Here is a 17,126-nt window from a genome sequence, read left to right as displayed (position 1 = left end):
AGATAAGCCAAAGGGCAATGCTGAGAATTGATAATGCTCTGATCCTGCAAGAAATCTGAGGTGTCTTCTGCAATCTGGTCATATAGGGACGTGCAGGTATGCCTCCTTGAGATCTACAGTCACCAGCCAAGACTCCTTGCCCAACATGGGAAGAAGTTGCTGTAGGGTCAGCATCTTGAATTTTGGAACAATGAGATATGTGTTCAGTGCGGACAAGTCGAGAATAGGCCTCCATTGATTTTCTTTTCTTGGTACAAGGAATAGTCTGGAGTAAACTCCTTGGCCTTGTTCCATAGATGGTACCTTTTCTATTGCTCTCATCCTTAGTAAGCTGATGATTTGTTTTAGAGCCTCTGATTTCTGGCTTGGTGGAAGGTTTGGCATTCCTCTCTTTTTTGGTAGTGTGTGGAAGTGAAACCTGTAGCCTTTGTCTATTGTTTGTAAAGTCCATTTGTCTCCTGTAATGCAATGCCAGTTTTTTGAAAATAAAGCTAGCTTTCCGCCCAAGGGTGCTTCCAGTTGTTCCCTGGTAGGCGGAATCAGAGCCAAGTCATTGTGTCTGTCCTGTGGAAGTGGTTGCAGTCGCAGCTGTGGCGGCACTTCTCTGGTTGGCAGGTTGCCACTGGCTACCCCTGTAGGCACCCCTTAATTGACCTCTGCCTCTTGGGCGTCTATTTCTGCCTCTCTGTGCTCTGGAGGTGTCTGGAAAGGACCAATTCTTTGAAGGCCAATTTCTGCTGAACCTCGGAGGTTGGACCTGCAGAATATCCTTGACTGTTTGGACAGATTTTGCTTTTTCTTCCCCTTTCTTTAGAACCTCCTGTGCAGGGGAGCCAAATAAACTTTGTTTCTCCATAGGGGCATCTAGGAGTTTAGACTTAACATGGTCTGGCAAGGATTGTTCTTTTAGCCAGGCATGCCTTCGAATCACTGCTCCAGTCATAGCTGATCTAAATGAAGCCTCCAGTGCATCATAGCCACATTTTAAGAAATGATTACTGACCTGCTGAGAGTTGTGTACCAAATCCTGAAGGGACTTACGGTCTAAAGGTTCAGGAGAGGACAGTTTTTTATTCAGCTGATCTAACAAAAATTCCTGGTACTGTATCATGTGAAATTGACAGTTTAAAGCCCTGGAAGAAAGAGTAGCAAATGTATAAACCTTTTTACCCCATCTCTCTAATGCTCTTGATTCTCTTTCAGAGGGTAGGGGGTTTTTGGCAGAGGCAGCTGCAACACCTTTAGGGCCCTGAGAAATGGTTTCTGGGTCTGCAGCATGGGCCTTATACAAGTGGAAGTGAGAATCCGGGACCCTGTAGTATCTGTCAGGTTTGGCAGAGGCCGGGGGAAGAGAATCAGGGGCAGTACTGGCATCATTGTAAGCATCATCAACAACTGATAGTACAGGTGGTATGGCTAAAGGCCTATGCTGTGGTAAGTGTAAAAAAGTCCTTAGCCTTTTCCTAGAATCAGAAAAATCCTGACCCTGCCATTGGAAGTGTTCCCTCATTGAGTGTAGAGTTTCCCCAAATGAAAATTCTTCTGGAGGGGAGGCAGAAGGAATGGAGTCTTCTGCATCAGAATCCTCATAAGGTGAGTATGGTCCTTCCTGATGGTCAGATAAATCTGAACCATCCGAGGAATAGTCAGAGGAGAGAGGTTCAGGGGGTTCAGTCCTAGGCCTCTTTTCAGGAGGGGGTTGAGAGGCCCTGTCTGGGTGAGGTTGGGTTCCCCTGATCAGAGAAATAAGGTCCTCAGCAAGGCTGAGAATCTGAGAACTAGAGGTAGGTCTGTGAGAGGGAGCTTTTGTAGGTAAGGCCTTGGAAAGTTTAGCTGCTTTAGCCCTGGAAAAGGCCTTGATAGACATATAAGCAGGGGGTCTAGCTGCCCCACGTGCAGGAGTAGAGATGTCCAACGGAATGGTGTCGGACAAATCTTGAGTGCCTGCTTCTTCAGTTGGAATTTCTGTAGCAGACTCAGCCGGGGCCTGTGTGGCCCCGGTTGTCGGAGGCATGCTTTCGGCCGAAGGGAGAACCGAGGTCTCGGTTTCAGCCGAAACAGAGACACTCGCGGTAGGCCTAACCGTGGTTTCAGCCAAAACCGTGGGCCGCGAGTGTCGGTCCTTTTCCTTGCGTTTTTTAGCTAAATGTGTAATCGGAGTCTCCGATGGCATTTTATATGCAAAAGCGGAGCCAAAAAACTCTTCAGCAAACTCCGACTGACGTCTAAGTGTCCGTCGCTTGAAGGAAGCACAGGCTAAACAAGCTGATACGTCGTGGTCTGGGCCTAAGCAAGGAAGGCAGTAAGAGTGGAAATCCTTATGAGGTATTTGTTTCCCACAAGTTAAACAATTATTTACTTTGTCTGACATCGGCTGAGGCAAGAAAGAGTCCCCAACGGGGTACTTAGCTTTTTTAGAAGTCTTCGGTAGCTGAAATCTCTGGATCTGACCGACCGGCACTTGCGAACATCTTCTGCTTCGGGCACCGCGCGGCAAGAAAGACTGAGGAAAATGGCGTCGGCTGATGCCTTTATACCCCAGGAGCTATGACGTCGGGTGAAGTGCGACATCAGCCGAGGCCAGACCCAGACTTTGGAATCCGGCCGACCGAAGGGCTGCCTGAGGCAGGACAACCCATATGTTATGACTGCAGATGCATCCTTGAAGGACATCTCTTACCATGTGGGTTCTGTCTGTGAGCCAGTTGACAACCCATCTCGTGACATAGGGGTTTATGTTCAGGCTGATGAGATTGTCTATAATACCTGAGTGGGGAATGGTGTTGAAGGCCTTTGCAAGGTCTAGGTAGGCTGTGTGGACCAACTTTCCCTCATCTATAGCCTTGGTAACTGTCTCAAAGAAGTCCACCAGGTTTAGCAGGCATGATCTGCCCTTAAAGCTGAACTCGCCTCTAGCAAGTTGCTGTAGCTTTCATGTAGGGAAGTGGCTTGGTGCAGGTCCGCTTACTCTACTTTACACTTAAGTAACATGCTTTATCAGCTGCATAAAACGCCACTGCAATAACTTTAAAATAGTTTTCACGAAGCACTTTGAGCAGCACTCTTCAAAATGTCAAGCCACTCAGCTTTGCACAATCTGTTTTAGCATCCATTCCGCTCCACTGTGGTATGAAGAGCTAAGAGCCAGTTTCTTTACTGACCATCTTGTCATTTCCTTAGCCATAAACAACCCTTTGCAGTTTAGATCAAACCTTCCTGAAACTAGCCCAAAATTTGTTCAGTTGCTGAAGCAGGTTTTAATTTGACCACCACTAGGCTATTCAGAAAATGGTAAAATAATGCATCTGATCAGAAATTCTCATTAACAGCTATAAATTTTATTCATCATACAACAGTACATCATTTAATGTACTCTACATAATCCTCCCAATATATATCTCCAACTGGTATAAAATGTATTGGCAGGAAAAGGAGTGTGATGACTCAACCTAGCCGGTTCCACCCAGGGCTGACAGTTATCTCATGGTCCTACTGGCTGCTACTCTACTGATGTCGCACATCTGTGCAGCTCTGCACAGATTGTCCATGTACAGCCTGCACAGTGCTGCAGTCCCGGAAATCGAAGGAGTTTGCTACAATAAAGACTACAAAGTGTAACTCTGCCTTCTTCAAGTAGCAGCACATCACTGACAATACTTAAATTTAATGACTGCAGGATACTATTATCTGGTTCAGAACACATCAGCAAAGAAAAGGTAATGAAAAAATTAAGTTTCTGGTAACTGTAGCTATGTCTTTTTACTACATACAGTTAAGGATGCACAGTCATGGAACCCACGAGCATGACAGCACATCTTTGGCTACTCAGTGGAGGGAATATGTATAGTATTTTTTTTTTTTTACTTCTAGTAGGCAGTGCTCATATGAGACAGAGATAGACTTTCATTTTAAAACTCGCACTGTAGACAAGGATTGGATATTGCGGAGATAGCACTACAGGCTCAAAGATGGTAATGGCCAGACTGCCCTCATACAGTGACATACATGACATGACATACATGAGTGAGAAAGCAAAGTACAGTTGTGTACACTTACCATAAATGTAGGTTGCTATCCCTTCTTCCATGACGTCAGGTCATCAGGGGTATAAAACATGCAGCTGACGCCATTACATGAATTTTTCTTGCCCCAGATGTCAGGTGCCCCCCTAATGGGAAGCAATTAAATATAAAAGTACAATGATATATCTCCAACAATAAAGCAAATACACCAAAAAGCTTTTAAGCATAGTAAAGGAAAGTAGAGGTATAACCAAAAGAAGTTAGGGGGCTGGAGGGAGGGTAACCAGGACTGCAACAGTGAATACACTAGAACATCTACATTTATGGTAAGTGTACAGAACTGTACTATGTTCTTCGTGTTTCACTGTTGAAGTCATTACATTTGGGAAGATTCCCAAAGCTATGATTGGGAGGAGGAATTTAAATAGCATTTGGACCAGCTATAAGGCCCTGCAAGACTGCAGTGGCAAAGCCATCTCTGGATTTAGGGAAACTTGGCAAATGATAATGCTTGGTGAAAGTATGTACTGAACTCCAGGTACCAGCTTCTAGGATGTCCCTGGTAGGGATGCCTCTGAGAAAGGCTGTAGAGGTAGATGCAGCCCTGGTGGAGTGAGGTCTGATCCCCCGGGGGATAGGTTTTCCATGGTGCTTATAGCAGAAATGAATGCAATGGCCTATCCATTTAGAAATGGTTTGCTTTGAAATAGCATTCCCCTCTGCCCCTGCAGCAAATGCCACCAGCAGTTGTTCGGATTTCCTTTGAGGTGTAGTCCTGTCCAAGTAGAATCTAAGTTGTCTGTGCACATCTAAGGAATGCAGTATCCATTCCCCTTTGTTCTGTGGATTGGGAAAGAAGGTTGGCAAATGAATGGACTGATTAAGAGCCACACAGGATACCACCTTGGGCATGAAGAATGGATTGGTTCCGAGGGACACCCTGTCTGAATGAAAGATGATGAAAGGCTCCACTGCCATAAGGGCCTGCAATTCAGATACCCTTCTAGCTGAAGTGATTGCTAAAAGGAAAGCTGTTTTCCAAGAAAGAAATTATAAGTCCACAGTAGCATCTGGCTTGAAAGGACAGAGTGAGTTTCTACAAAATAAAGAAAAGGTCCTAGGCAGGGGTTGGAGCTCTCCTGGGTGGTCTCAAATTTTTGGCCCCTCTGAGGAACTGCTTGAGCAGTGGATGAGAGAAGAGGGGAGGGTTATGTGTTATAATGAGCTGAAATGGCTAAGACATGGATTTTAATGGAGGAAAAAAAGACAGGCCCTTGTGAAGCATCTCAGTTAAGTATTGTAAAGTCTGAGGTAAATTGGTTCCAGGCGCAGAATCTTTTCCATTTTTCAGCATAAGATTTTTTTATTACTAGGCTTCCTTGCCTCTAAAATGATATCCATCACAGGTTTACTGAGGGATGGTAAAGGAAAGATTAGGTAATTAGCCAGGCTGCAAGGTTCAGTGTTAGAAGCTGAGGGTGCAAAATCTGTTTCTCCTTCTGGGACAACAGGAAAGGAGTCTGAGACAGGTGCCATGGGGATAACCATGTCACACTGCACAGGAGGGGGTACCAATGTTGGCGTGGCCAGTCTGCAGCAATAAAAATCATCCATGGTTTGTCCTGTTTGATTTTTAGTAGTACTTTGGAGAGCAGAGGCAGAGGGGGGAAGGCATAGACTGATAGGTTTTTCCAGCTGAAGGACAGAGCATCCACTTTCTAGGCTTGTTTGTGGGGAGTCCTTGTGCAAAATTTGTCCAATTGGTAGTTCTGGGGAGAGGCAAATAGGTCTATATCTGGGCTCCCCCATTTGCTTGTCAACATGTTGAAAATCAGTTTCCACTCATGTGGGTCCATGAGGTTTCTGCTTAGTCCGTCTGCCAGTGTATTTAATTTTCCTGGCAGGAAATGAGCTTGTAGGTGCACTTGGTAGATCAAGGCTGTGTTCCAGACAATGCCATGGCTAGTCTGGTGAGGGGGTAAGAATGTGTACCCCCCTGCTTGTTTATGTACCACATAACAGTGGTGGTGTCCGTCTTTACCATTAGTTGTCCTGGAAGAATGTGGTTCTTGAAGTGTGTCAGAGCATTCTGTACAGCTAACATTTATTTTTGATTGATATGCAGGTGCATCTGACTTGGGTTCCATTTGCCCTGAATGCACTTCCCTGCCAGGTGAGCCCCCCATGCATAGTCTGATGCATCTGTTAGGGTTTAGGTGGCAGGGGGTGGTGTGAAAGGTAGTCCCTTGTTTTGGTGGCAGGCCTCTGCCCACCAAAGGAACTCTAGGCGTAGGCAAGGTATGATAGGAATCATTGCTTCTAGATCATAGGAATGTTGACACCATAGGCTTTTCAGATACCACTATAGTATCCTCATATGCAGTCTTGCATATGGAATTAGAAGAATGCAGGAGGCCATGAACCCCAAGGCTTGCAGTGTTTGTCTTGCAGATAGCAGGGTTTTTGTGGACACTTGTTTGAAGTAGGTTGTCAAATGAATTTGTTTCTTTGGCGTGAGGTAAGCCATCTGAGAAGTTGTATTCAAGCTTGCTCCCAGGAATATAATTTGTTGACAGGGTACCAGGTGAGATTTCTTTTTGTTTATGGTGTACCCCAGACAGGTTAGAACCATTTGTACAAAGGCCAGATGATTCAAAAGTATGTCCTGGTTTTCTGCCTGAATTAGACAATCATCCAGGTATTGGTATATTTGAATATTTCTTTGCCTGCAAAATGCAGTAACTGGAGCTAGGCACTTTGTGAATATCCTGGGCGCAGTAGATATGCCAAAGGGCAGTGCAGAGAACAGATAGTGTGTGTAGCCTGCTTTGAAGCGAAGATATCTTCTGCAAGATTCCCTGATTGGGATGTGCAGGTATGCTTCTTTTAAATCTAGTGTTGCCAACCAGACGTCTTTGCCTAGCATAGGAAGTAACTGGTGAAGAGTCAGCATCTTGAATTTTGGAATCTTCAAAAAGGTGTTTAGAGTAGACAGGTTCAGGATAGGACACCATGCATTGTCTTTTCTGGGTACCAGGAAAAGTCTTGTGTAGAAACCTTGTCCCTTTTCCTCTTCTGGTACCAAATGAATAGCCCCCATGCTTGAGAGAGAAAGTACTTGTTTTTGGACCTCTGCCCACTGGTTTGGGGGTAGGTCTGGCCATTCGTTTGGTGTTGGCAACGTGTGGAAGTGAAATCTGTATCCCTGGGACACTATATTTAAAACCCATTTGTCCTGGGTAATGAGCTCCCAGTTCTCTGCATGAAGAGCAATTCCCCCCCCCCCCCCACCAAAGGGGCAGTCAGTTGATAAGTGCTTGGAAATTTTAAAAGGAAGTCATTGAGACAGTTTACCATAGGGGGAGAGTCTTATTACTCCCAGATTTGGAAGTGCAGGCCACCCACTGCCTAGTGCTGTGTGCCCGCTGGGACTGAAACTTGGGGTTCCTGCTGTGTTTGGGTTTGGCTTGAGAAGACCTGGAAGGAGCTGGAAAGGACCAATTTTTAGAGGGCCAGTGCCTACTAAATCTAGGAGGCTCAACTTGTAAGAAATCTTTAACAGTTTGCATAGATCTAGCTTTATCTTCCATCTTTTTAAGAACTTCCTCAGCCTTGTTGCCAAACAGGCGGTCCTGATGTAAGGGAGCATCCAACAATTTAGCTTTAACATGATCAGGTAAAGATTGCTCCTTAAGCCAAGCATGCTATCTGAGCACAGACCCAGTAACAGCAGCCCTGCAAGAGGCCTCTAAATGAATCAAAACCACATTGCAAAGTAAGTTTTCCAACCTGTTCAGCAGAATGCATTAAATCCTGTAATTCTTTATTTTCCACAGAATCAGGAATCAACATCATTTTCTGTTTAAGCAATCCAATAACATGTTGCTGATACTTTAACATACGAAACTGGCAGTTTAAAGCCTAATGGCCAAGGTTGCAGAAGTGTAAACCTTCTTACCCCATCTATCCAGCACCCTGCAGTCTCTATCAGAAGGGGCAGGATTTTTAGCAGTAGAAGCCTTAATGCCCTTGGGCCCCTGAGAAATAGTCTCTGGATCCGCAATAGGATTTTTAAAAAGGAACTTGTGTGACTCCGGGACCCTGTAGTATCTGTCAGGTTTCCTGAGAGCAGGAGGCAAGGAATCAGGGGCCAAACTAGATTCCGAAAAAGTATCATCAACAATGTCTAGTACAGGAGGGATAGCTAAAGGCCTATGCTGAGGCAAGAGTAAGAAATCCCTGAGCCTCTTTTTTGAATCCGAAAAATCCTGGCTTTCCCAGTGGAAATGCTCCCTTACAGTATGAAAGGTTTCACCAAAAGAAAAATCCTCTGGAGGGGAAGCAGAGGGGATAGAGTCCTCTGCATCAGAATCTTCATTAGTTGATAAGGGCAAATCCAGATCATCAGAAGAATCAGAAAAAACAGAATCCTGGTCTGAAGATTCATAAACAACTTCAGTCCTAGGCCTCTTAGAAGGGGGCGGGGGGAGAAAGGGGGGGGGGTGGCTACCCCTGCTTAGAGTTATTAGATCTTCAGACATTCTTATTTGTGAGGCCTGAGCATGTGACCTGGGTGTCGTTTTTTTAGGCATGGTTCGAGATGTAGGCCTAAGTGAAGAAGGAGGTGTCAGTTTAATATGCAAGTCTGTAGGCCTGAATACACTCTCAGAAGCCGATGCCTGCACAGTGGCTCCGGACCCATCCAAGGTAGAGACATCCGCGGATTCCATAGTTGAAGCATCTCGCGGCATACCAGACACCGAATGTGTCTCAGTAGAGGCCTGCGAATCATAAGTAGTGGGTATCAGGGACTGCGAAAGCGCCTCACTGAGTACCGGCAAACTGGCGACTGGCTTAAGAGAAGCATTGGCGGCAGTTTTGGACCTCGGCGGCCTGTCTCTGTCTTTATCTTTGCATTTTTTTCGGAATCCTGGTAGTCAGATGGCTAACAGACGACATCTCTGGATAATTAAACCAAGAACCAAAATATTTAAAGGTGAAAATATACCAATGAAGGATAATGCGCTAATTAAATAAAGCACAAAACCGACAGCAAGGTACGTCATGGTCAGGGCCTAGGCAAGGAATACAGAACGAATGAAAATCTTTATGAGGTATTTGCTTTCCACAAGTAATGCAATTATTAACTTTTACTGACATCGGTAAGGAGCAAGAAAATGTTTCCCCAATGGGATATTTAGCTTTAGTTGAAGACTTCAGTTCTGAAACTCGAAAATGAAAATTTCAGGAGTCGGCCGACCGGCACTTGCGAACTGCTTCTGCTTCGGGCACAGCACGGCAAGAAAGACTGATGTAATGGCGTCGGCTGCATGTTTTATACCCCTGATGACCTGACGTCATGGAAGAAGGGACAGCAACCGACGCAGGCTGCCTGCAAGCAGATAACCCAAATGTAATGACTGCAACAGTGAAACACGAAGAACATTCACAAATCTACAGTGACGTCTGAATGCTGAAAACATATGATTAAAAGGATTACATCTATCTGTGGCTTTATCCAAAATTATGTATGTATACGATTAAAAAGATGACGTCTATCTGTGGCTTTATCCAACATAATGGATGCATATGCAGATATTATATATATCTACGATATATATATATATATATATATATATCTCACACACACACATTTTTTTTTCTCTGTAGTAACTATCCTTATGATGTACATGTACTAATACACTGGCATGATTTTTTTGTTAACCCCATCATTCAATATAATGGATGTTGTAATTATTTCACTAATCAGCTTATAAAACTTGACATAACATACTACAGAAGAGCGACAGAATTAATGGGCTACCTTTTGAAACTAGCCTAAGGAATTTCTCTCCATTCTCTTTAGTATAAACTACTGAGGGATGACCTATACCTCTTGTTTATTACAGCCACTGCAGACTGTCATTGTGTCTAACATTATATGACCCACAAAGGAATATCAGACAAAGATTTACTAGGTATTTTTATGAACGGTTTGCATCAAAATACTTCCCAGATTATGGAACAGTTCTTCCACTTCTGTGTTTAAACATGATGAATACGCTTCCAGTTCCATGTGACAAAGTATATCTCTCTTTCTCAGGCACTTAAATACCTTAAAGACCATGCATCATGCAAGAACTTGCGCATGGATCACAGTATTTTTCCTGCATACCAGAGAAAAAGTATTTAGTCTGTTTATCTGACAGTGAAGTTACCAGCGTTGGTGACACTACATAATGCACAGGAACACAGTTCCTCTATGTTTCTTCCCAATGTGAGCTAATTTCCTGAGTTATCCACCATTAGTAGAGGTGACACTTAAGTATTAACTACATAACATTTTCTTTGAGGAGTATTACACAAGCTTCATCATCAGTACATCAAAAGCTAGGACTTGTACAGTTCACTAAATGAAACATGCTTCAGTGGTGGCAGCTCTCATTTTCTCAAGGTTTAATGACCTTAGAGCTGACTATAAGCACTGACATATTGGGGGCACCTCTCTGGATTTTGGAGGGTGTCTTTCCCCCTAAACATATCTTTCAGCATTAATTCAAATGTCATTTCATTCAATTTGCTTTGATTCCAAAAAAATCCTTACCAAGATCTGTTTCTGGGCCCACATTCCTAAATGACTCTTCCCCTCCCACTATATGCTTTTTTTTTTTTAATTACAGATGTTGAAGTATTCAATCACCATTCAGAGAACAGTGCTTCATATGCTTTTCTGAACTTCTCATTATATGGTCATCTTTTACTTACCTAATATGCTCATAGCTCTCAACATCTAAGCACCAGAATTAGGGAGAAAGGCCCCAAATCAGGGACACTTTTTAAATATCCGTTCCAATATAGAAAGTTGACACAGTACATAAATTAACATACATTTCTTTAAGTAATAAGAGTTTGTCACTGTAATGCAAGTCATTTGTTGATTATAATTTAAAATCTTTTCTCAAAGATTCACTGAATTTAGGTCAGATTAAAATTAGCTCGTACTAGTGAAAGTTGAAAGCAATATATGTGTATTTTTCAAAAAAAATGATTCTAGATGACTAGAGAATAGGCTATTAGTATCCAAAGTCAGAAGTAAATGCAAACTGATAAATTCACTTCAGCTCAACTAGTAGTCTGAAAGCAGTGCTACTTCGGTTACCTTTTCGTCCAACTCCATTTACAACCCAGTCATTACTGTTCAGATGAGCTGGTTTGGCAGTCCGCACCACCAAGTGTTGCATATCTCTCCAAGTAAGATTCTTGCTACAAAACAAAAAAAAATATATAGTTTATAGTCTACAAAGCTGATTGCTTAAGATGAATGCCACTATTTTCAGTAGTCTGAACTTCCATGCAAATACTAATGAAAGTACTGCCTTTACTCACTGCTGAAACATACTGCAAATTGTACACAGCAGCTGGCATTCGTGAGCTGTCAAGGAGTCAGTAGAAGCAGTTCTAATGTCACATACTTTGGGCTTTAGATCAAAAACTCAGCTACTTAATACATATTAATCAGACTGTTGAAAACAGACAAAAAGGCTTCTGCATACATTCTCAAGGCACAATGTACCCAAAGTCAAGCTGTAAACTTGCTCATGAAGCATTCCTTTTGACCCTCTTCTGTGCAGTGTCCTGACTTCCTGTCTTCTAACAAGCTTTAAAGACTGAAGACTACCAGTGAATTGAGAGACTTGTATCTGGACTCCAAGGTGTGACTCAGCAAAGCTCTGTTACAATATGTACCAGCAGTGTCTTAAATCAAAACTCATGCAGGGACCTGCAAATGTTAGGTCATACACTTCTGCCAACCTTGGAAAGAAGTCTGTAGTTTGCTAGCAGTCTCAGCAGTACAGCAAAAACTGAAAACATAGCCTTTAGTACTACTGTCCCATTTATTTAAAACTGCTTACCAGATGGCATGTAGAAACATCAAAATCTTCAGTCTTTTATATCTAAGATGAAGAACCCACCAACTAGGAATGCAATCCTGCTGTTGTTCAGAACTTGTCACCTTAATGTTCCACATCCTATTCTTAGTAGATATTTCTCTCACTAGTGTCCTCCCTTAAACTTCATGGTTTCTTATGCCAGACAATGTTAGGCCCATTAACTGGTATTGTACAGCTGTGTCAGGCATCATGACAGTGCCTTATTAAAACGCACACACGCCTGCAACTGTTACAGTCCCATAGCACCACAATCACAGCAGTCTACTCTTGCTTCAAATCATTCTAATACCAAGACTTCTTACATATGAAGCTCATTAGGCCTCAGTTCAGTTCTTACAGCAAAGAATGCATGTGCTTGACATATGATGCACACACGCAAACGTATATAGGCCTGTGTGTCTATACACACAACACATTTTCTAACAATACAGTCTAATAAAGCTATATGACAAATATGTTTCAGATGCAGTTTTCTTTAAATTTATTTATACTAAAGGTAGGCTGTGAAAAAAAATATGTCTAGATACACTTTGCAGACATTTTTTGTCTAGACATTTGCCACATCGTCAAAGCTATCACTCTCCTGAACTCACCAAATTTATGTTACTATTTTGAAATACTAGGGGCTTTGTATTAGTGTAGTACCTCACAAGATGCGCAGTAGCAACCCTCGCCTAAACTCCACCCACCATCTAACAATGGTGATGTCTTAGAAAAATAAAGCAATATTCGTACCGATGGTGGTATGAATATTCATTGTCAATTCCTGGTTTACCCTTTTCCTGAACGTAGTGTGAACTCTGAAGTGGTATCTTTAATTTGGGGGGGGGGGGGCAGCCCTCCACATGGGCTTGCCCCCCTGCAAAAACGAAGGAAAAAAAATACCTGCAGTTATTCCACAATCAGCAAAGAATGTATTCATGATCAACAGTCAATGTATGCATGATGTCACACTGAAATCTGCATGGCTGTCAGTCATGCATCTTTTCCATACCACTACATGCCAGTTTCATCATTCAGTCACTGAGGCCATGCCCATTTCTGCAGAGACCAGCCTGTGAGGCACTACACTAACACAAAACCATACTAAGCATGTCAAAAATTGTGTGTGACCTACCTTGCGCCTGTTCCCCTCTGTATTTAGTAGGTAGGGTATTCTTAAAACCCTTTATGGGACCCTCTTTAAGACCTTATTCAAGACATCTGGTATTTAAAGGACCACTATGGGCAAATGATGAAGAAAACGTATATATTTTTATCTTGCCATGATTTACTACACTTCCCAAAGCTGCCTTCAGCAAATAAGTACTCATTCCTAATTTTATTTTGTTTTTACTCTTGTCTGCCCTCATGGGGGCAGACATGGTGATTCCTTTGAAAAACTAAAATCTGTCCTATAATGCAGACTGTGAGGACAAATAGCCCTACCATTTGTTGTCAGACTAGACTTCCATTCACTTGCAATGGAACTCCTGAAAAAAAACTGCCAAGTCTGAGAGTCTGCAGCTCATGTGTCATTGACTGGTATGCGCCGAGTTGTACAAATGTTGTTCCTACTGATGTACTACACATTCACTGAAAGAAACTTGCAAAAGTGTCAACAAATTACTGAGATAAAAAAGACTTTTCATAAGGAACAGATGTCCTTCAAGGATGCATCTGCAGTCCTTACAAATGGGTTGTCCTGTCGTCAGGCAGCCCTTCGGTCGGCCGGATTCCAAAGTCTGGGTCTGGCTTCGGCTGGTGTCGCTCTTCACCCGACGTCATAGCTGCAGTTCTTCGGGTATAAAGGCATCAGCCGACGCCATTTTCTTCCGTCTTTCTTGCCGCGTGGCGCCCGAAGCAGAAGCTGTTCTCAAGTGCCGGTCGGTCAGATCCAGAGATTACTACTACCGAATACTACTTCGAAGACTTCTAAAAAGCTAAGTACCCCATTGGGGACACTTTCTTGCCTCAGCCGATGTCAGAAAAAGTGAATAACTGTTTAACTTGTGGGAAACAAATACCTCATAAAGATTTCCACTCTTACTGCTTACCTTGTTTAGGCCCAGACCACGACGTAGCAGCTTGTCTAGCCTGTGCTTCTTTTAACCGACGGACGCTTAGACGCCGGTCGGAGTTTGCTGAACAGTTTTTCGGCTCTGATTTTGCTTATATTATGCCGTCGGATCCTCCGACATCACAAATTTCCAAAAAACGCAAAGAAAAGGACCGACACTCGCGGTCCGCGGTTTCGGCCGAAACCGCGGTTAAGCAAACCGCGAGTGTCTCGGTTTCGGCCGAAACCGAGCAAGCGGTCCTTTCTTCAGCCGAAACCATGCCTTCTACCGAGGCCTCTTCTAACCTGGCAGAATCGGCTTCTGAAACCCAACCTGCTGTTGTGGTTTCTCAGGAATTATCGGACACTATTCCCTTGGATGCATCTACCCCTGCACGTGGAGCTGCTAGGCCTCCTGCAGCCATGTCCATTAAGGCTTTTGCCAGGGCTAAAGCAGCTAAAGCTACTAAGACTGTGCCTGTTAAGCCCCCCTCTCACAGGCCCAGCTCCAGTTCCCAAATGCTTTCTCTTGCAGAGGATCTCATTTCTTTAATTAGGGGATCCCAACCTCATCCAGACAGGGCCTCTCATCCACCTCCAGAGAAGAGACCTAGAGCAGAGCCCCCTGAGCCAGTGTCCACGGATGATTCCTCTGATGATTCAGACAATACAGACCCTCCAGAGGCTCCATATTCTCCTTACGAAGACTCTGATGCTGAAGAGTCTATTCTCCTTCTGCCTCTCCACCTGAGGAATTTTCCTTTGGGGAAACCTTACATGCCATGAGGGAACAATTTCAGAGGCAGGGCCAAGATTTCTCAGACTCCAGGAAAAGGCTTAGAACCTTTTTATTTACCGCAACATAGGCCTTTAGCTATACCTCCAGTTCTTTCTGTTGTAGATGATGCATTTAATGATGCTTGTACTGCTCCTGATTCATTATCTCCAGCCCCTGCTAAGCCCGACAGGTTCTACAGGGTCCCGGACACACATCACCATTTATACAAGGCTCCTTTTGCAGATCCCGAGACTATCTCCCAGGGGCCTAAGGCAGTAGCATCTACCTCTGCTAAAAATCCCCTCCCCTCTGAAAGGGAATCCAGGTCCTTAGAGAGATGGGGTAAAAAAGTATACACCTCTGCTACTCTGTCAGCTAGGGCCTTGAACTGTCAATTTCATATGATCCAATATCAGGAGTTTATGCTTGATCAGGTAACTAAAAAACTGTCCTCTGATGAATGAACCTTTAGATAAGAAATATGTTCAGGAAATGGTACATAACATTCAGCAAGTTAGTAACCATTCTTTAAAATGCGGCTATGATGCACTGGAGGCTTCCTTTAGATCAGCCATGACTGGCACAGTTATCAGAAGGCATGCATGGTTGAAAGAACAGGCCTTACCGGACCATGTCAAGTCAAAACTATTAGATGCTCCCATGGACAAGGTCAACTTATTTGGTTCTCCTGCACAGCAGGTACTGAAGAAAATGGAAGAGAAGGCAAAATCTGTACAAACCGTGAAAGACTTCTTACAGGTCCAACCTCCAAGGTTTAGCAGGAACTGGCCCTCCAAAAATTGGTCCTTTCCAGACTCCTCTAAAGCACAGAGAGGCAGGAATAGGCGTGCAAGAGGCAGAAATCAATCCAGGGGTGCCTACAGGGGACGCCAGTGGCAGGGCAACAACCAGCGAGGCACAGACACAGCCACCACCACTGCAACAGGACAATCACAGTGACTTGGCTCTGGCACTGCCTAGCAGGGAACAACTAGCAGCACCCTTAGGCAGAAAGCTAGCCTTATTTTCAAGGAACTGGCATTACATCACAAGGGACAAGTAGATTTTGCAAACTATAGACCAAGGTTACAGGTTTCATTTCCATACTCTACCAGGAAAAAGAGGAATGCCAAACCTACCACCAAATCAAAAGGCAGAAGCTCTAAAACAAATAGCTCAATTAGTAAGAATGAGAGCTGTGGAAAAGGTACCATCTATGGAACAAGGAAAGGGATTTTACTCCAGACTCTTCCTGGTACCAAGAAAAGAGAAAAAATGGAGGCCTATTCTCGACCAGTCCGCTTTAAACACATTCCTCATTGTTCCAAAATTCAAAATGCTGACCCTACAGCAGCTTCTTCCCATGCTGGGCAAGGAGTCTTGGCTGGTAACTCTAGATCTCAAGGAGGCATACCTGCACATCCCCATACGACCAAATTGCAGAAGATACCTCAGATTTCTTGCAGGATCAGAGCATTATCAATTCTCAGCATTGCCCTTTGGCTTATCTACTGCGCCCAGAGTGTTCACGAAATGCCTGGCATCAGTAATCGCTCATTGCAGACTTCAGGCAATCCAAATTTATCCCTACCTGGACGACTGCCTGATACAAGCGGACAACAAAAACAAGCTAACAGAAGACTTACAAAGAGTCATTTACTTGCTACAAGCCCTGGGATATACAGTCAATATAAAAAAGTCAAGGCTGATACCATCCCAAAGAATAACCTTTTTGGGTGCAGAGCTGGACACATCAAAGCAGATGGCATTCCTAACTGTGGAAAAGCAAGAACAACTTCCTCTCTACTTCTTGGCATTAACAAAACAGAACCATCTAACAGCAAGAAAAGTGCTGCAAGCCTTGGGCTTCATGGCATCCTGAATAATTCTGGTCCCTCATGCCAGACTGCATATGAGAAAGCTACAGTGGTATCTGAAGAATTTATGGTCTCAACACAAACACAGCCTAGAAACCAAAATTCCACTAATACCATGCCTGAAGCAAGAGTTCCTATGGTGGGCTCAGGCCTGTCAAACAAACACAGGACTGCCCTTCTACAGCATTCAACCAAGCCAAACCATCACAACGGACGCCTCAGACCTCGGTTGGGGGGCTCACATGCTGGACAAGTGCATACAAGGCTTATGGACTCAAGACCAGCTGCACCTGCACATAAATCTAAAGGAAATGCTGGCAGTAAAATTGGCAATCCAGACATTCAGACCATTTCTCCAAGAAGGACACTTGATGATAAGGACAGACAACACCACAGTTATGTGGTACATCAACAAACAGGGAGGCACACATTCATACCCTCTATGCCGGATGGCACTGG

The 17,126-nt window shown here is 43.8% G+C and overlaps 1 protein-coding gene across 1 annotated transcript in view; it reads right to left on the bottom strand.

The window, feature by feature from the left end:
- Positions 1 to 17,126, bottom strand: part of FURIN (furin, paired basic amino acid cleaving enzyme) — a 1,258,063-nt gene that overhangs the window by 418,436 nt on the left and 822,501 nt on the right. The window contains exon 11 of the mRNA XM_044078261.1: positions 11,182 to 11,285. Within this exon, the coding sequence (XP_043934196.1) occupies positions 11,182 to 11,285 (104 nt within the window). The remainder of the gene's footprint in view (positions 1 to 11,181; positions 11,286 to 17,126) is intronic.

Source organism: Protopterus annectens, chromosome 7.part0 (genome assembly GCF_019279795.1).
Source record: "Protopterus annectens isolate FY-2018-M chromosome 7.part0, PAN1.0, whole genome shotgun sequence".
NCBI classification, from domain to species: Eukaryota; Metazoa; Chordata; order Ceratodontiformes; family Protopteridae; genus Protopterus; species Protopterus annectens.
The sequence above is the reverse complement of the archived record's forward strand: the minus strand, read 5'-3'. Positions and strand labels throughout refer to the sequence as shown.